Raw genomic sequence first — 21,760 nt, forward strand, 5'->3', positions numbered from 1 at the left:
ATATATAAAATACATTGTCGACATTGTAAAATAAGGTCAAACTTCATGAATATGTGCTTTACTCATATTTTTATATCACTGTTTAATCACAGTTAAATTTGACTCCTGGACAAATCTAGTAAAACTTTTCATTTTAAAAAATGATTATTTTTTGATTCGGGCAGTATGTCCGAAATATTTTGTATCTTTGTCCAACTTTTACTGTCTGCCCGAAACAATGGCGGAGGCGCTTGCTATTAATGGATTGTTATAGGGTCTATTATAGCAAACTAACCTTAAATCAAACTGAAGCTGATTTTTAATGGATCTATACGATATGTTTTTAATAGACTTATAAAGATTGTTTTTAATTGTCTTCATTTGAAAGTTAACATTCGAATTTGCGAATATTGAAATTATAAAATACAACATTTGTCCCATCACTAATACATTTACGGTACGATAAAATTGTTAAAGGTTAATTAAGTTATTAAAAATAATTGCAAAAAAAAATATTCTAAGAAAAAATTACCTTATCGCACATTATTATAAAAATTATAACTAATGTAACAATGTCATTAATAAGTTAGGTAATAAAATTATTTATTTTAAAAACACCTCCTTTTTTTATATTAAATAATTAATTACTAGTTCAATATTTTAATAAATCTTGTAAGAATTTTACTAATTTAGACTTAAGTTGTTATTAATATAACTTTAAGATACACGAAAAGAAATTTCTGTTAGGGCGAATTTTCTAAATATTCTACATAAAAATTATATAATTTATTTAATGTGCATTGCCCATAGTTTAAGGGCAGGAAGCTATTTTTAATATATTAAAATTTTTATGCTGTTTGAAAAATGAATAATATTCTACCTGCCTCAAGTATTTTTTTTTAAATACTATTTTTCGAAAAACCTGTTATTTTCCCAATTTTTATTATTCACACTTAGGTACATTGGAATAAGAACAATTTCTATATCCAGGGCAAGTAAAACTATTCTCCCATTAAAATGATGAGAGAAAAATTTTCTTTCGTTTACATGCTTTCGTTCTCTATCCTTCTTCAATTTGCTCGCACCTCTTACCTATGGCAGGTAGAATATTAATACCTATAACATATCCGAATTTCAAAGCGATAGAGTATAATCGTAGCCACCCAATGAATATTTAAGAGGATTCTTAAAAAAAATATAAAGTTTCACGCCAATCAAAGAAGGTTTTAAAGTTCTACATAACAGAATTGTAAGAATCCAATTCAATAAAATATGAGTTTAAGGAAAGAGAAGCTAATTTCAATATCTTCAAATTTTCAATTTGGACGTAAAATCCACGTCTATTTTTTAAATTACTGGACGGTTGTCAACTTAATAACTTAATGCTCAAGTTATATATTGTGACAAACTAGATGTTACTCATGTGGCTCTGTTCATGAAAGCTTTTAAATAATATGGACTGTAAGTTAAGAGTGTATGCTACTACACCCCTCCCTCCTTACCAATCCCCTAGTAATTTGACGTCAATGTATTTAAAAATAAGAAGGAATAGTTTTCAGTGTTGAGGAGTAATTTAATTGTATATCACGTTCGATAAAGACGAATAAAACTTTCATAATGTTTTGTTTTATTTATTATCTTAAGAAAAATTTAAAAATAATCTTTCGTTTAGATGCTTTGATTCTCTATCCTTCTTCAATTTGCTCGCATGTCTTACCTAAGGCAGGTAGAATATTAATATCTATAACATATCCGAATTTATTATCTTAAAGTTCATGGAAATTAGAAAGAATTAGAAAAAAAATTGGTACCTAATATAATCTAAAAAAATCAATTCCATACATAATAATATGTATCAAAGTTTTTAATACTAATTAAAATCGTCTATACTCTGGTTCATCAAGATATTCGTCCAAACAAAAATTAATTTAATTAATAGTTGTGATGGGCTGGTGTAGTGCATGGTATACTACTGTGCCCAAAAAATAAGGTGACATCGTATTTATTTTGAAAATTCTTTATTTATTCTTCCAAATCAATTTCATCCCCTTCAAAGTAATTCCCTCCCGATTCAATACACCTATGCCAACGGATATTCCAATCTTCGAAACACTGGTTGTAGTCACTTTCCGAAATTGCCTTCAGTTCCGTCTTCGATGCGGCTTGAATCTCCTCTATCGTATCAAAACGGTGTCCCCAGAGCGGTCTTTTGAGCTTGCTGAACAGCCAGAAGTCGCACGACGCTAGATCAGGTGAATACGATGGTTGCGGAACGATATGGGTTGAGTTTTTGACGAAATGATCACGAATTATGAGTGCAGTATGGGGTGGTGCATTATCGTGGTGTAAAAACCATGAATTGTCTTTCCACAATTCCTGCCATTTTAGGCGGATAGCGTTACGCAAATGACGCATAACATTCAAATAATATTCCTCGTTGACTGTTTGGTCGGGCGGAAGAAAATCATAATGCACAACAAACGTGCGCAGTTTAAATTCAAATGTCATCTTATTTTTTGGACACAGTATTATACATGAAAGAGGGGTACTCAGCCTCTGAAAATAATTGAGGAGCTGATAAATGAAATTATCAGCGCAAAAAGTAATAAAACACATATATAGTATCACAATGGACTCTATGTGTCCTTCGTGAACAGCCATTGTAAAAGCTGGTATGTTTCCAATCCTCCTTTATCAAATGAAAAATAAATAAAATTTGCAATATTTTAAAAGACATCTTTTACATTTCTTTTTTTAGACATATTTTCGCCGAAAATATGAACTTTTTCGAAAGTCAACGAGGACTTGGAATTTGTTATAAATCCATTTTATGACACTAAGGCGGATCGATGTTTTAAAGCGGAGGTTTATTTCAGTGGATTTCTAGAGGACAACTAGTTTTTTTTTCGGTATTTTTATGGCTACGCATATCTGTACAGCCCCTATAAATTGAGTAAGAGGGTCAAAATTGGTATTTAGGTAGGATTAATGTCAATAATATGCCTTTTGGAGGTAGCAACTTTTTATAGCTCTTTCCTTATCTTTTTATACAAAAAATTACCTCTATGCTCACTCTTAGTCGCGTTAAGGGAGTTAAAAATTTGAATGTAAATTGACTACATGTTAAGAAAATTCCTATGGGTTGTCTTAACACTCCAGGTGAGCTGCCGCTCTTTGTTGTAGATTTTTCATGTTTTCAAACATGAAAGAACATAAATCTCATTTCAATTAAAAGCATCTAACAATAAGAAACATTAAATGAGGGGGAAGTATGACTTAAGTGATGGCGCTTTGCGGCGCTCTTGCTGTGCAAACCAATTTTTAATGGTATCGTACTTTGTTCCAACTTTTTTTCACTATACTCCATTTTCATTTTTTACGTCAACGCAATCAAACTGTGAGAAACATCAACAATATTGTTACCATAGAATATTATACATAGAGCACGCGAGGGATCTACTAGCCTGTAAGTGGATGCGATATTATGAATGAGAGAGAAGACTGCCCGTGAGTTCCCCTGTGTCCTTGCCATAAACATATGTATATATACAATACATACTTATTATATGTATGAGTAAGTATAAGTATATGTATTAGACAAGGACATAAGGAAAATTACTGGCAATCTCCTCTCTTTCTTCGCATATCGCATCCACTTACAGGCTAGCGTTCTATATCTTCATATCTCTATGATTGTTACTTGCTGCCGCCATATTGACAGTGTGTGGGTTTCAGCGGCAGGTGAAAGAAGTGTAGCTAAATGACTAGGCTAGGTAAATAGTTAAACTAGTTGAACGGCATCGATTAATAAAAAGGTTAGGCTGTTAATTAAAGGGGTACTTAAGCTAGTTAGCTGCGATATATATAATCACAAAAACAGTGAATAAGAGTCCAACAATAGTGAATAAGAGAAAATGGTGAATAGGAAATGGTCTTCATTTGCAAAGTCATTTTGCGTTTTTCTTCCTGATGCATTGTTAACGATTTAGGAGGGCTTCATTTATTATCGTTATTAATTTTTAGAAATTCTCGACTAATATTATTAAAACCGAAAATTTTAATAATAAACAAATTAAATAATAAACTCAACAAAAAAATGGTCTGGCAATAAATTCTAAGAAACTTTTTGTAAAAATAAATTATAAAGAAATTAATAATAAGTTTTGTGTGTTAATTTTTCTTTGCATAAAATTAGTAAACACAGTTTTTTAATTAAATTTATTTACAAATATTCCATTCCAAGTTTTCCATAGGTTTTCCAGTATAATTTATTAAGCGACATTTGTAGTCTACTAAATAAAAAATTATTATGTAATGGACTAGCCATCAGTTTCTACGAAAAATATGATTTTTTATAATGTTTGTGTATTTTATTAATATGTGACTACATATATTACTAACGTCATTGTGACTATCCATTGAATACGTCACGCAAAATTTTTTCTTGCAAATATTCGACATTTTTGCTAAGGTAGACAAGTTACTTTAAAGACATAAAATATACGATTTTAACACTAAGGTATCAGAGCCGCCAATAAATAGGTCATAAATATTGTTGAAATCAGAGAAAAACCAGCAAAATGGCCAAAGGAAAGCGATAACAAAGTTAATATGTGACAGCAAAGACTATTCCATGTACAATGTGTCGCATTTAAAATGAAGACATCCTCAAATTTTCGTGATTTATAGGAATATCGATTTGAAATTATTCAAAATCATACAGGGTAACGGGTTACAATTTTTTAAGGTACTTAACCGAAATCCGAACTTTAAACTCAGTCTACTACAAATTAGCAACACTTGCTTAGAATATTTTTTTATATCCATATACCGATGATATTCATGGCAAAATTCGCTTTTTTAACTATGTACAATTAGCCCACACTCATAATTATTACAGGGTTATTGAAATATTTGAATACATAACACTATTCAATTATCAATTTGTCCAGTTTTTACATTCCAACACACTAGTTGTAAAATTAAAAAATAAACTTTTATAACTAGTGTGTTATGTATTCATATATTTTAATAAACTTGTAATAATTTTAAGTAAAGACCGAATAGTTTTTTTTCGATATCTCTAACCATCTTTGACGCTATGCAAAATATTAATAATCGGCCCCATTTGTCAATTTGTAGTAGGCTGAGTTTAAAGTTAAGATTTCGGTTAAGTATTTTAAAAAATGTACCCAATCATCCTGTATTATTACTGTACAAAATTGCAAATCGATATTCCTATAAATAACGAAAATATGAGAATGTCTTCATCTTAAATGCACACTGTATAACACCACAATATTGTATAGTTTATGAATCGATAAAAAATTTAGAGCTTTGAACTAAAAACCTATATTTTCTTACAAAATTACTTATAGCGTTAATTTTGGAATATCCTTTAAAGCATGTTATAGTAGACTACAGGATGTCCATTATTTTAAAAAAAAAATCCCGCGAAAATAATCCAACCTTATCATAATAGCCACTGTTTTTTCAAAATGAAATGAAACTTGTATTTTAAAAATTCCCTGGTCAAATAATTACTTCGAATTATCTTTGAAACGTGCAACGAAAATTTTACAAATAAGGGACAAGAAAAATCATAATACTAAATGCGACTTAAGATATTCCGATCACTTGAGTCTTTTTTTTTAAATAAACCTAATGAAAAAAAAAGTATACAAATTCTTTTAAAACTTTGCTACAAAAATTATAAATTCCCTGACATTTAACTTTTTTCGCGGAATTGCCTCACATTCCCATGTTTTCCAGCAATTTCGTGAACATATGTAAATTTAAACACTAATTGATCAGGCCACAGGAATATAAAGTGATAACGTTAATATAAAGACTGAAAATTTTACACTTTAATGTTTTTGTAATTTTTTCGTTTTACCATTTAGAAAATAGGAAATGGATTTGAAAAGCAAATTACCTAAATTTAATTACAACTTTAAAAATATGTTTACCAATATGAATTAAAGCCTTGAAAATTAATAAATATTTAAGCGTATGAAGCAACTCTTAATTAAATATGTGTTATCATGATTACGATATTATGGAATAGTAAACACTAATATGATACATTTTACATTGTCTCCATGTATAACTTTTTACAATTAATAAATTCTTAGGTAAAAAATATGTCGAATGCATTTATTAAATTACTCAGTTGAAATTTTCCAAATAAAATAAAATTATTTAAAAAATCATTGTAATAAGGAAAAAAGTGTTGCATCTTTGATATTTGGCACAGTTGTTTACTTGGTTGTAACGAATTCCTACCGAAAAATCGACTACTCTAAAACTTATTTGTGGGGGTTAAAAATAATTCATTTTTTACAAATAATAAAAAAATATGCAACCAATAAAAAAAAATAAAAAATGTAGCCGAAAAATTTTGAACATTTTCGATTTTTATTCGATTTCCAAACAATAGTAACAAGTGCAAACAAACAATTGACTGAGTTAATTATTGAAATACCATGTATAGACAGTGTTGATTAAGCAATCTATTGTTATTTTACGTTATGTAAAACATTCCCTCTTTGTTTTATACATAAGAACGTCCATAAAAACTTTTCTTACTTCATGTATTTTATATGGCTAAATAAAAAGCTTACAATTGGTGTAAATTGCGTTCTCACGGGTAAACAGAAATTATTACGAAAACATGTTTAAAAAAGTTGTTTATTTTTTTAAAAGGGACATTTTTAACATTTAAGGTTTTGTTCTAACTCTAACGGTTCACAAGGCTTAATTGCCCTATGTTGCTCATTAACGAACTCATCCTCACTTTTCACGTCCTAAGCACGCTATAAAAATTTCAGATTGATAACTCTTTTCATTTTTGAGTTATCGTGTTTAAAGACGGGCAGACAGATACACAACCGAAAATGGACTAATTAAGTAATTTTATGAACACCTAAACCGAAATTTTATTTGTAGGATCAATATTTTTAAGCGTTACAAACTTGGGGCTAAACTTAGTATACCTTGATATATTTCATATATACATCGTATAACTTATTTTAAAAAGAAATTTCTTAGTGGGTTAAGAAAAAAAGTATTGAAATTAAAAATTGTACAAAAAATTTTAAATCCTCCCCTTTAAAATGTTATTTTATATATTTTTTTTTTTTGATCCGTTTAAAAACGAAGAGCTATATTATTTTTAATATTGACAGCAGGAGATTTAAATCAAAAGATTTCGCGCGTGCTTGAATAAGCAAAAAAAAAGCACGATCTTAAAATTTGCATATCTCGGTCAATTTTGGAGCGTAAAAACAAAAATGACTTCCCTTCTCCCAGTATGTAATTAATAAACCAATGCGCCGCATAAAATAACAGAAAAATTAATTACTTATTGTTTTGAGAGACGAAATAATTTTTCAACTCATTGTATAAAATGTTTATAAATAATAGATATACGGGTGTTTTCTTGAACTGAAACATTTCAATCCTCAATAAATACACGCCGAAATATAATACAACAGAATACGGTTTCAAATATTGAAAAAATCGAACTCATAATTTTTCAAAACCTTTTACCTTCAATTAATTTGATCCATTCTTTCTAGAAGTCAAATCCGTGCAAGAAACAAATGTTTTGTCCCTACTTCACAATAAACAACGTCTCCTTCTTACAAGGATCACATATTTTTTTTAATTCAATACGTATAAAATGAAAGTTTCAATTTCATGGACATTTTAACCTGACCTGAGCACCTAAAGCATTTACTTATTTACAGTCACACATGTAGATGCCTTAGCGATAAAATTTATTTTGTTGTTCAGTTCATTATAATTTACTTTCTAATTCATTGTTTTAAATAAAAGCGTCTTTTTAAAGATGTAAATACGACTCAAATTTTTAATTTTCAAACGTTTTCAAATTTTATCCTTTCGGCATTATATCTTATTTTACTCACAAAGCGCTCTGAATTGATATCCATGTCAAAGGGGCAGCAAAAAATCTTTCTATGCAAAAATGTGAAAAACCATGTTTGATTTCTAAAATGATACATCGTTTCTGTCGTAGAAGTCGTTAGACAAACACTAACTTTGACACTTTAAGCATGACTAATTTCTTGTGTCCTTGAAAACCATACTCTTTAGAGTAGAACATAACCCTCTCAGACGTATTTCACTAGGTCTATTTAAATGGAATTTAAAATTTTTAGACAGCGGCACCCAAATAAACAGACAACAAAACAAGTTAAATAAAAGCTTTTACAAAACTATGATTTCCGATTAAAATTACAAGTTACCCCTGTAGTAAGTTCTGTAAGTTCACTCCTGTAACGGCGAAAAATGTCTCGAAAGTATTAAGATGTATCAAATTTAAAAGAAAACATCTCGTAGTTGCACATACAATATACATATATATATATATATATATATATATATATATATATATATATATATATATATATATATATATATATATATATATATATATATATATATATATAGATCATATTTTGCTATCATTTGTGTTCAAGGTTTATGTAAATTCCGTTACGCGCTTAGCATCATAAAAAGAAACATAAAAAAATTATACAAAACAAAGTGAAGAATCATTTACCTTTCTTGATGTTGAATTTCTTTGACCATAATATCCGACAACGGATCGCTGACAGGTCGTTCGCCTAGCAGGCGTTGCTGATCTAAGTCACCTTGCATTTGACTGAATGCGTGTTCACCCACGTTTACTGAACTTTCTAATTGACCAGACAAATCAATTGTCTCGTCTTCGGCTGTAATTAAAGAAACAAACCAATTAAACGAAAAGCTTTAAAATTTTTACTAAATTTTTACATACAAGATGGTTCAAATGATTCGTTAATCATTTTTTTTTATTATTAAAAAATTTGCTCGCAAAAAATTAAGAAAAACATTTATTTTATTTAAAGACAATGCTGACACACAACATTTATGCTAAGTAGTGTAATTTTTCGAGACAATTATTATTATGTTATCTTCACTTCAAGTTTGAATAGATTTATGGTTTATTTATCATTTAATAAACAAAAGACTTTTATAAACACGTTTCGTGTTGTTGAATAAGTAAAATGACTATTACCACATCGTGTTGTAAAAAATCGTCTCTCAATTTAAACAGAACAAAACTTAGTCTGCAATTAAGAATCATACTAAGGACACGCAACAATCATTTTGCTATCTAACAATAGGCATCAACGATTTCATAAGGGAAAATTGAAAAATTGTTGCACAAACGACGTCGAAGTTGTTTAATATCTTCAGCATTACACAAGAGTCGCCACCTTCAATTAAACCTTACTATTATTATAAATTTAAATTAAGTTTGAATCTAGACTAAATATTTTAAACTTGGTTTATATCTCTGCTTTAGGTTTATATTATCATAATATTCATCAAATATGTATAAACTAAGATATTAATTACGTTAAAAGCAACCTTAAATTAAAAAAAAATAAATAAAATAAAATAAAAATAAAAAGATATTAATTACAGCGATATACATAAGAAGTGATCAAAGTGAGTCATATCAAATTTTTATGATTGTGCGATAGATGTTGGTTAATCCATTAAGATTCTGAGAAATTTGGTTCGGGTGTTTTTATTAATAAAATAAAATTTGTGAATACATTCGAAATTTCAACCATGATATCGAAATATCTTGAACATTACACGTCTAAATTATTCATTAAATTATCAAGTTTATAGTAATTGTGATAAAAAAATGAAAAATTTAAGATTTCTGTGTGAATACCCAATACATAAAAGCAAAATGCCAGACTCCTTTCGAAAAATAAAATCGTATACACTTGAATGCTTTAAAAAATTATTGATAATGTAAAATATCATAATTTTCGCAATTTTTGCCCTGTTTTTGAATACCTAATCAATAGTCTAGTAACACATATCAAAAAAATCTCCTTGATGGCAGCACTAAAAATGCTACCAAAAAAAAGTAATAATAATAAATAATCCGTTACGCCAAACTGAGCGCTCATGAACACTCTCAACCTATATCTTAATGAACAAGCGCTCAGCTTGAACCATTTTTTCGATAGCACTAATTGTTTTATTTTTTATGCTCGTTTTAACGTACTTGTTAATTAATTAAGAAGTCTATTAAAATGTAAGTAAGGAGATAGGAGATAATAATAAAGAAGATTATTAACTGAAAATAAATTTAACACCAAAGGTATTATTAAATTTTATTACATAAAATTAGTGCTCTCATCAAACTGATTTTATTATAAGTGTAACTGAAAAGGTCTAGTAGGCAATCCACATGAATTAAATGACTTTTTTATAGGAATAAAAATAGTCCAGATTTATGAAAAACAGTCACATCTCTTAAACGGCGATTGGATTAATTAAGGTTTTTATAAATTGAAAATATACTTACGGTGCAAAGTATGTTGTGGATTATCAATGATGCGAATTTGTCTATCCACTTGAATTGGTTCACCGTCTACACCACCAATATCAACTGGAAGTTGCCAACGTGCAATATCTTCTTCGTACGTTGAGCGTGGAAAATATAATGGTAACAATACTTCGTAAATACCAATGTCGTGTGATTCAAGAGCAAATATAACGTGATCTAATGAATCAGGAAATTGTTCAAGAAAACGACGCACAGTGCCTATAAAGAAAGAATAATTAAAAAAATTATTTACAGAATTTTCATAAATCAAGTAGTCATCAACAACTAATAAAATGACTCATCACTATTTTGTTATAACATTGGTTTCAACCAGACTAAATATTCCGGTATGGATCATCTTATCTATGAAAAAAAGGTGATCTTTGTTATAAATTTTATTGTTCCTAATTACCATAATTTCAAGGCAATTCACCCACTTGTGATATTGTGAATTTGAAACAAAGCACAGTTAGAATAATTTTCAAACAGATAATAGTTTTGTACTGAAAAATTATATCGCTCACCGGAATGCACTTATTTTTTTATGAAATGTTAAATTTTAAGAACTGTATTTAGTGAGAAAATAAAAGCAATGAAATAAACAACTGCGTTGAAGTTTATTTGAAAAAGATAAGATACAGAACAACAAAGATAGCACTAGATATTTTATTACTAAACTACAGGTGTGCTTCTCGAAATTCGAGGGGTGTTATTTTTGAAAATTATGACGTCATTGTAAATATTGGCAGTCACTTAATTCAATAATTTTGAACTAAAATGAACTCATACATTTTTACTAGTCTATGGCAGCGGAAAGAACGAATGTTATTTTTTACACATAATACAGAAATTTATCTTTTGTTTTCTATAGAATTTCTTTATAAAGAGTGATGTTGTACTGAATACTTGTTGACATATTGTCAAAAAAGAGGAAATTTTATTGAAGAAAAATGAATATGGTAATAAAGAGGGTAATCTATGACCAAGCCTAAGCCAATATTTTTTGTATGATTAAAACTAAAAAAACACATTGAATTTGACAGTGGTTCTACTTTATATATTTTTATATCATAATTATAACCAAATTTAGAAAATATTAAAATTAACCACAAATAGAAGTGGGTAAGTTGTAGCTGTACTTATGTAAAATAAAGCCGTTTTAGGCCAATCTAATAAGAGTGACAAAAATTAAAAACAAAACAAAATCTTAAAATAAAAATATACATCATTACCATCGAAACAGTACGAGAATTAATAATGACGAATAATTCTCTATTTTCTTCAAATCGACAAATTTTATGTATATCATTTAATTTAAAATTATTATGATTAATTTTTATTAAATGAATAACAAATACCTTCTATTCTTGTCAAACATTGCTATCTGCTCGAAATAAAAATGAATTATTCTATCTTGATGGATGGATTAGTGAAGGGAGAAGTCAGCCATTGTTACGCCTTTTACTATCTGGTTCTTTAGTTATGATAAATACATTTTTATTTATAGATTTTTTTGTTAAATTTTAATTATATAACATACCAATATGAGAATTATCCTTCATTTCTTTAAATTGCCCTTTTGTGAGAAGGGAATTGAACTTTAAAAATTAAAAATGTACCGATACCTTGTAGAGTCATGTATGTGACACAAATTTAAAATATTTAGTGTAATTTTAGTTGAGAGTATTATATTACAAATCTATGGTCTGTTTATTATTTCACTGTTTATACTTAAATATTCTTTTTAAAACTATTCAATAATACCATTAAAATATGACGTCAGGTACTAAATGACATCAGAATATAATAAGATTATTGGAATATCAAATAATATACTTACGTAATGCAATATGAGCTCCTTCCTCTGGTGGATAGTTACGTTTTACAGAATTTATTACACAAAATGCCACTGTTCGTAAGTTCATTTCACAACACATTTGTAAAATTGATCTAAAATTATACACATCACTGTTAAAGAAATCAATTTATAACTCAAAAAAATGTTTAAATTCGACTTACCGATAGCATATATGCAGCGTATTTTCAGCAGCTGATTGATATTTAATATTATATTTGGGACCAACTGTGTGGATAATATAACGTGCTGGAAGAGCATGGCCCTGAGTGACACGAATTTCTCCAGTTCGACACTCAATCACATCTGAATATAGCTCCTCTTTCAGTTGTGAGCCAGCTTTAGAAAATATTTTATCACTAACTGGATTACTATCACTTAATGACTCATTTGTAGAATTAACAATGGCATCAACTTGCAATGTGGAAATATCACCAACCCTTTAAAAAAAATCAGTGTTAAATAAATTCGAATAACTTTCTGTTTCTTTTACTAACCATAAAATAACTTTACGATTTAAATCTAGGCTATATGGAAATGGCGAAACATTATATTTTGGCGTTTCTCCAGTAGCTGAATAATCAATTACTTGTTGCGTTGGTGAAATTTGACTCCAACGTTTCAATGATGACAAATGTACTACTTCGGTTGCCACTCCTAAGGGCTCACGTTCCATATCAAACCGCATTCAGCTGTAAGAATAAAAATATAGATCACTAAATCAGTTCTTTAAAATATAACGACTGAAATATTATCACAAACCATAAAAGAAGCATGCCATATTACGGTAATCCATTGTTTAAAAAAAAAAAAAAAAAAAAACACAATCACGGGGAAACACGATAAACTTTTATTACTCTCTGTTACTGTGTGTTTGCTTAGAGTTGAGTAGCTCTTATTATAATATGTATGCAAAATTTACCAATTGCAATATTAATGTAAATTGAAAATCGATAGAATAAAACTTATAGCTCCTTAAGTAGTTTATATTTAAAATACAAAAAAAAAGTGGGGAGTAAATAATATCCAACCTGGTTGATACAGGGTTGGCCAGTCAGATTTTTAAAATATTACGAAAAATTATCTATATTTTTGGAATTATTTCTCAAAATATCATAATAAAGCCTATTCCTCTAAAAATTTATAGGGGAATTTATTGCTTTTCCTATTTCTTATACCCGAAGAATATTAAGTATTTATCTTTTTATGAATTGAGATAGACAGTTTGATTTATCAGCATGTTTTCCCAATAGACTTTGGGCGGTCTCACAAGAATAGCACACTTGAAGCCAGAACCAAAAATATATGTACAAAGCTAAAATGGAACTGGATTGCACATGTTATGATTTGATATTCGGTAAACTATTCGAAGTACAGTTTGTGTACGATACAATGGGAAAAGGAAAATTGGTAGATTAGCAATGTGATAGCATGATGTGGGTGGATGTTAGTCGAGAGCCGAAAAATCAGAGAAGAAAAGTACTTTATAAGGGAGGCCTTTGGTCAACAACTATTATATAAAGTCTCGCTAGTAAAAGGCTGTAAAGCTTACCATTCAGTACATGATCGCTCAGAGGTGAGGTCTTCGCCAGCCCATCTGTTAATGAATGGTAGCAAAAAAAAAAAGTAAAGCAATGTAAAACCTTTAAGAAACTGGTCCAGGTTGTAAGGGTCTAATATTAGTAGGGCAACATAACTAATGTCTATACGTATTTCTACACATACAATATGTCTACAGTACAAGTAAGGCGTATGGTAGGTCGTCTAGAGAATGAGAATTTGATCGCAAAGGAGTTGTAGTATGAGCTGGTTTCGAATTGGCTAAGTGAATAATAGCGTAATAAGGCTGTTGTTACAGATCCCTCAGGTAATGGAAAAAGATTAAGACTGAAGACCACTGGTCCTCAATTTATCGCATGTTTAACTTCTACAAATTCAGTGCCGTCTAAAGTAGAAATGGTATTGTCTCTTTTATCACAAACACGCTACTTTGTATTATTATTAGGAATGGAAATTTTTTGAGGGAAGTAATCGACTAGAATCCCAACCCTACATTCCTCCCTCAATTTTGATCAGTAAGCCAAGCTATAATTATTTTGAATATATTTAGTTGACAATTAAAAAGAAAATTTATTTCCTATAATTTGTCGAATGTTGATTATATATAGTTTTTTATTTAGATAAAAAACTATTACACGAAAAAATTATTTTTGCGATAAGAGCACTCAATTTTTCAAATTCTATTTAATATGTGTAATAAAAACTGTACATTACGTACAGTTTTCCAACTTTTTTGAGCAATGGATACACATGTAATGATGAATTATCAAGCAAAATTTCTTTTTGTCGAGCGTATTTTACTAAGTACTACTAACTAATTTACCTAATATCTAAATATGGAAGATATTTAATATTAAATTAAAATTTTATTTAAAAATATCTTTATAAAAAGTAAAAAATAATTTTATTCCTGACATGGCTAATGTTAGTCTATTTGGGACTCCAAAATACTAAGCTAAACTCTATTGATTTAAATATGAAATGGAGAGAAGATAACTTTTTTAAATGCTAAAAAAGTTAATTTTTACACTAATTGACTTACGAACTAGAGTTGTGAATGATAAGCTAGCTAATATTACATTTTGAAAATGCATTAACTTAAAAATATATGCGTTTTGAGTCATTTCAAAATGTAGTGAGGTGTAAAATTTGTTTTTTGCAAACAAAAATAAAATTAAAGTACTTAAATGAGATCGACTATCGCGGATCGCCGTTTATATCTCAAAGATTCTCAAATTCTTGTTTCGAACATATGGGCCCCTTGTAGGTCGTCGTGGAACAGTGAGAAGTTCATATGGACCACTTTGGGAATCACTGGTATAAATAATGAATATAAATTTTTGTTTGTTTACATCATGGAGGTAGATGTTTATATCCTCTTTAACCGCCATAAAAGTGCCACCTATAGTTTCTTGAAGCCGCGAATAAAGAGAGATACATTGAATATAATATTTACAAAACCATAATTAAATTTTTTTTTTTGGAAAATTTCAAATTAAAAAATCAAAACGCATACGTCAAGTATTTACATATTTATATTTGGTCAAATGCGATAAAAAATAGTTACTTTGAATTAAGAAAATTATTTCTTACTCTTTCATGATTTTATTATTTATTATTTAAGAGACATATTTTGAAATGAGCTTCACTTTGTATTCTTAACGAGCCACACACATTTTTTTAAAGTGGAGCTGAAGAGTCATATTAAATTTCGGTGCTTTTCGATTCGTTACTCAGCCAATGAATCAATGATTTAATTGTTCTTTATATATTCACAGGTAATCTATTTTATTACCATTTTCGTCACGTTTTTGTTATCGTCTACTTTTTTGCATGGATTTATGATTTTTCGTTGTTTTGTATTCATTTAATGAATGGAAAATAATTTTGATTAGCATTTATAAATGTTTTAAATAGGGGAATCCCCATTCAAGTTAGTGCATCTGATCAAAACCATGCATCTAATTCATGTCATAATTTATTTTATTTATTATTTCAAATTTTCCAGGTGTTTCCATATATTTATTTTAAACTGTCTATTTGATTCATTATTTATTTATTTATTTCTTTTAAGTCGCTTTCTTACGTCGAGGTCAATAACGACTACTATTTACAAAACTATAATTATTTCATGTCAATCATACTTTATTTTTTATTTTATGGTTATTTGATGTCATTTTGTGTAATTTAAAATTGTGACTTGCAACGCGAGATATACCATAAAAAGTTCTTCTGTACTAGCCTTTCGTGTAATACTAAATCTAAAGACTTACGAATACACCAGATAACATATTTTGTGACAACGTACTGGATTTACTAGATTTGTCTTAGTATCTTGCCCGGCACTATTACTAGGCAATATATATTTCACATCGCTTTAATCGAATACTGTTGATTCTGGAGAATTCCACGGTGTTAATTTTTATAACTTGTTTGATATTTATCGACCTATTGACATTTGACATTTTTTTATGCTCGCATACATCACACAATATGAATTTAGAAACCTTTTTTGTACACGTTTCAATATTCCTTGATGTAAATCAACGAAATTGATTTCAAATTGAAATTCCGATAGGGATACTTATATTAGGAAGTTGGTAAATGTTTCTGTTATCAGCAGAAAACGTATACTTTGTTTTTCCACACTGCTTTATTTTTCATGTTATGAAGAAAAACAACAATTGCCCAAAATTAAGAATAAGGTATCTTCTTTTGTGTTTGAGAGTATACCAAAACTACCAAAAAAATAAAAGTGCGGTTTTCTCATGTTTTAATTCAATGATCAAGTTGAACTTAATGGCAATGTGAATGGGCAAGTTACTTAAATCGACTCGAATAAGTCTAAATGCAAAACATTATCTGTCATATCTCAAACAATTATTGTACCTATGCACATAAACCTACACCTGTAAATTTTATGAACAACTCTCTAACCCTGAAATTATAGCGTGCATGGTATCTGATGAGCTGCGACTGTTTTAATTTCTTTGAAAACAGTATGTTAATGGCACAGACATAAACTGGCTAAGATAATGTTTAAAACTTTTCAATTTCATTTTGTGTGCCATCATCTAACTCAAATATTGTATACTTGGTGCTATTAAGGTGAAAGAAATATAATGTATTTCATCTCTCTTTGTTCTCATGACTTAAGTTTAAAAATTCATCAAAATAAAGGTCTCACAAAAATCTTGTTGGATTTTATCACTCCAAAAATGACTCAGTCAGTTGTGTAAGTTTAAGCAGTTGTTGTTAAATAAAAGTGATCAAAGTATAAAAATAAATCAGTCATTTATTCAAAGACATACTACATATCCTTACATTTTGAACCATATTTTGTTTTCTTGAAACGAGGCTATCAAATATTTAGTTTTGTTTTATTTTATATGAATTTTCAATGAAAACTAATATTCGCTCATTAAACCTACTATGAACTTCCTTTCTGTCGTTAAAGATTTGAGCGCAAATGTGATATTATGCCGAAAAAATAAAACATTTAAGTTTACTTATAATAAAAGTTGTATCTTCATGTCAATCTTCAAGCCAATATTGGATAATTATCCCAGCAGTATGTAGCGTTGCCAACTTGCAACATAATATGTAATGTATATGGCCAGCATTCATTTTTAGAATAGCTCCATGACAGTACATATAATACCTCTGTTGTATTCTAATGTATTTTTTGAGACTTATTGAATTGTATATATTTGTAAATTGTGAAATGTTGTAGCCAACTGTAATTGAAAGTATTTAATGATCCTCCACGAATTAAAATCCTCCTGCACCTTTTTACTGGATATTGAGTGGTATACTATACTCATACTTGATAGATTTTTAGGCACAATTTTGTGGTTAATCTGACAATGGCTCTTCATAACCAATTTTTCTTTTCTAGGAAATCGAATAATTCCTGAGTATTAGTTGCATTTATATTATCGTATGTGATATAGAACAACAGAATCTTGTAATAAGCATAGTCAACCATCTCTAAACAGTATAATGCATTGAAGAAAAAATAAAGTTTTTGTATAGCCCTGTATTCGTACCTACATCAGAGGACACAACATTGTTAAATCCTGGTACAACTTTGTGTCTCTTACAGTTTTCATATTTGATATTATTTATATACATATTATTTATTATTCAATAAAATTATTATCTGAATATTATAAAATTTAGCGAAGTCTATCCATACGCCAACTGCCTGTTCGTCCTTCCCACTTAATGTCATGTTATTGCCTAACATTATCAACAAATCATAATCATAAACAGACTAAAAACAAACGAATATAAGTCTACATGATTTCCTAAGCACTATATGTATATATGTATTAGTATAATATCTTTATCTATTGATTTCAGTGACTATATTATATGATAACTACCTATTTCACTTTATCTTTTGATTTCATATTATTCAATTTAATCGTGAAAAGCAAAAAAAAAAAAAATCACAAGCCAAAGTACGTCATACCATACAATATTAAAGTATACTTCATATGGTTTCGTCACAATAGGCCACCAACTGAACCTACCAATGTATTTTTAAAACTCCCTGCATGTTGTTGAGGATATGAAGGTTATAGGTACATAGTACATATACACTACCGTACTAAATAAAACTTACATAACTTATTCATGATTAATATATTATGTATTTAATAATATATATGGAGTGTCCTCTAATGACCTCATTCGGACATGACAATGTAGTGATAAAGGAAATAAAAGTAAAAAAAGATTATTTTTCAGGGTATATGTATATAATTCATACATACACTGTACCTAGGGCTGGATCAGCCAAACGTTTTAGCTATTTGTAAAGACCTTTAAAACTGTAGTTAGGCTCAACGATCAAGTAGAGAGTTCTACAGCTCAAAGTTAAAGCGTTCTACGCGCTAGAACGTTTGTAAGATCTAGCTCTAGAGTAAATCAAGCAGAATACCTTATAATTTAGCTAGATTAATTCTAGCCTACCTCTATCTACAGTGTGCATGTGCCTTTATAAGTTTTTCGATAGTGTGTAACATTAATGAGGTAGAACATTTAGAACATGTTCAATGTTTTAAAAAGTTTTAAGAAAATTTAAAATTTTGAATGAAAATATCCTTGTCAACATAAGACTTGGTCAGGCGGAAAATTGCAATAAATTTTAACCGACAAGTTCTCAAACTTAAAAAGGATACCTAAGTAACAAAACCATATCTAGTTAATAGATCGAAACATTTCCAAATGCTTCTCTTATTAGAATTTGTACGTGATCTCCATGCAATTGCAATATTTAATTGCCGATATTATGTAACACCACTCTAAAAAGGTCTAATTGACAGATACAAATCTGTAGTAGAAGATCAAGTATCACATACATACGACTTAATAAATAAAAAAGAGACTAGCAATTATAAAAAAAATGCCCAGTTTTTGAAAAGAACTAGACAGTTGCTTCCAACTCTTATTGGCTATTCTTGTATAAATATTCAAGTTGCGTTAGTAGCGACATTTGAGAATTGAAAGAAGATATTGTTATTGATTAATATTTTAGGATTTTTTTATGGCCTATTATAATATGTTATAAGTAACAATAATTATAATTATAACAACAATAATAATTACAACAATAATAAATATTATGTACAATATTTGTCAATTCGCGACATGAATACTAATCTGTTCTCTATTTTCTTAATTAAAAAAGAAGGTATAATAACTAAGCAGTTTTAATTCTGAATAATGCGCAATTAATATCAAAATTATCAATTGGACTGAGTTAATTTATTTTGATCAACTATTGTATAATAAATAATTATTGCAATAAATTATACTTAATTACTTATAAATTTGTTGATACCTTTTTTAAAACGTCATGTCAGTGATTTCACATGTCAGTGACACACAGATCATTATTTTTAGCACGGGGATATCTTCCAATTATTGACAGGTTTATATGGATACCTGAAGTCTACTATAAAAACTTACATACGATATTTAAGATTGTTGTCACTCCAATACCCAAAATCGTTCCTCATGACTGATAAATCAATGGTAGTTTATGCGAATCTATAGGTACCATAGGCATAGAGAATAGATAAAGCAATACCCTCAAGAAATTGACCAATTTTCAGAAAGAGGGTAATCGACCGTGCGGCCCATTCCTGCCCTTTTCCATAGGTCTGTAACATGAGAAAAAAACTGGCCGCAAGATCTCTTTGTCTCTCTAATCCATTTCCGCCCATATTTAAATTATATCTGAATAGGGAAAGCTAACAATCACTCCATTATCTCTCTATATATATATTATAGGAACGCAGGAGGGCCTAATGACTGTAAGCAAAATTTAAAATCGTATAGAAATATTATTTGGCGGTGCTGGCAATGGAAATACTTCCTAACTATAAACGTGCTTATAATATATATCTTTATTAGAAGTCCTCAAAAAGTTTCAAGCATTTCTCAAACTGTGTACGATATAATTGATTAGAAATTATAGCTTCAACAATTTAACTGGTACCGATCAAGATATAAAGATGATACACAGCATCTCTACCTTTCATCGTTTAACCTTGAAATGAAGAATTATATTCTTTACTAGCTCCATATGTAAAAAGACATTATAGGAAAATAATTACATGATGTCAGATTCTTTAAAATATGCAAATTATTTGAATAAAATTCCTACATGTTTTGAAATTTATATGGAGACAAGCCTATATAAAATCAATTCTAATTGGCAAATTAATGTAAGTAATGTTATATAAATACACAATGACACAAGATAAAAAATATGCATAAATTAATTTTTTTATAAAATAACTTAAAATTTGCTTTTTATACATGCACTTAAAATTATTAAATTAAGAGAGAAAAATATACACGAAAAAAAGTACATTATACATCTTTAATTATTTTTATATACCGAAATAGGCATGCTCTTATCTATTATTCGATAACACTAATGACCTTAATTTATTTTCAAGAAACAATGTATTTGATTGCCCTTTTCCGAAACAGTCATATAAAGACAATACCTAAATACATAAATACCTCAGGTTAAGTATTTGCTACATTTAAAAACATCCGGCTTGCATGTTTATTTAGATTAATAACAATTTTATACAACATTAAACCTGTTGCAAAATTATATTAATTGTTTTGTTTTTTATTATTTTATTTTATTTTTTAACTTTAACTCTCATTACTCATCACGTTTGATAACAAATTTTATCTCGGAGAGAATTTGTAATGGAAAAATTTGTTGTAATTTCAAAGTAAAAACATTTTTCATGTATAAGGAAATTAAAACCAAAATGCTACAAGGTCAAGTATTTTTAGTGACCTAGACTAGAAATAGAAAACATTCTAAGATTGATCCTTAAAATATTAATAGAGATGAAACACTATGTTATATACACTTACGTACAGAATTTGTATTAATGAACCCACACCAAAAATACTCCAATAAATTTGACAAAATTAATCAATTTTAAATAAAAATGATATTTTGTGCTGAAATGTATAAATACTTTTAACAAAGAATATTATATTCAAACCACCATTATTTTTCACTCAAAAACCACATTAAAAAAAACTACAACCTATAAAAATGTCATGTGAAAAACTCAATGTTTTTTACTTATCGTCAACAAAATTAAAATAATTAAATTAAGCACTTCTCATTAAAATGAACTATATTTACTAACAAGCTTTTTTTTATTCAGATTTTCAATACTCTTATTATATTTCATGTATATGAAATATATATTATAAACTATATCTGATGGTTTTTCTCTATGATACTTTTAACCGACCGAGTAAATAAAACTCAGATTTAAATGCCAGTGCTGCCACCTATACAAGAGATTTTATAGTTAGGAATGTTTAAACTAGAGGGCAAGCACAACATGAAAATAAGTATATTTTTTTGACAAGAAGAATAGCTCTAT

General features: G+C 28.6%; 1 protein-coding gene across 1 annotated transcript in view; it reads right to left on the reverse strand.

Annotated features, from left to right (window-relative positions):
• The window catches only part of LOC123305831 (protein GDAP2 homolog), a 50,652-nt gene extending 29,159 nt beyond the window's left edge, over positions 1 to 21,493 (reverse strand). The window contains exons 1-6 of the mRNA XM_044887699.1: positions 21,238 to 21,493; positions 12,755 to 12,949; positions 12,422 to 12,697; positions 12,243 to 12,352; positions 10,382 to 10,621; positions 8,567 to 8,738 (exon numbers count right to left, since the gene is read on the reverse strand). Coding sequence (XP_044743634.1) covers positions 8,567 to 8,738; positions 10,382 to 10,621; positions 12,243 to 12,352; positions 12,422 to 12,697; positions 12,755 to 12,945 — 989 coding nt within the window. The 5' untranslated portion in view covers positions 12,946 to 12,949; positions 21,238 to 21,493. The remainder of the gene's footprint in view (positions 1 to 8,566; positions 8,739 to 10,381; positions 10,622 to 12,242; positions 12,353 to 12,421; positions 12,698 to 12,754; positions 12,950 to 21,237) is intronic.
• Positions 21,494 to 21,760: the final 267 nt, after the last annotated feature.

This window comes from Chrysoperla carnea, chromosome 1 (genome assembly GCF_905475395.1).
Source record: "Chrysoperla carnea chromosome 1, inChrCarn1.1, whole genome shotgun sequence".
In the NCBI taxonomy this organism is placed as follows: Eukaryota; Metazoa; Arthropoda; class Insecta; order Neuroptera; family Chrysopidae; genus Chrysoperla; species Chrysoperla carnea.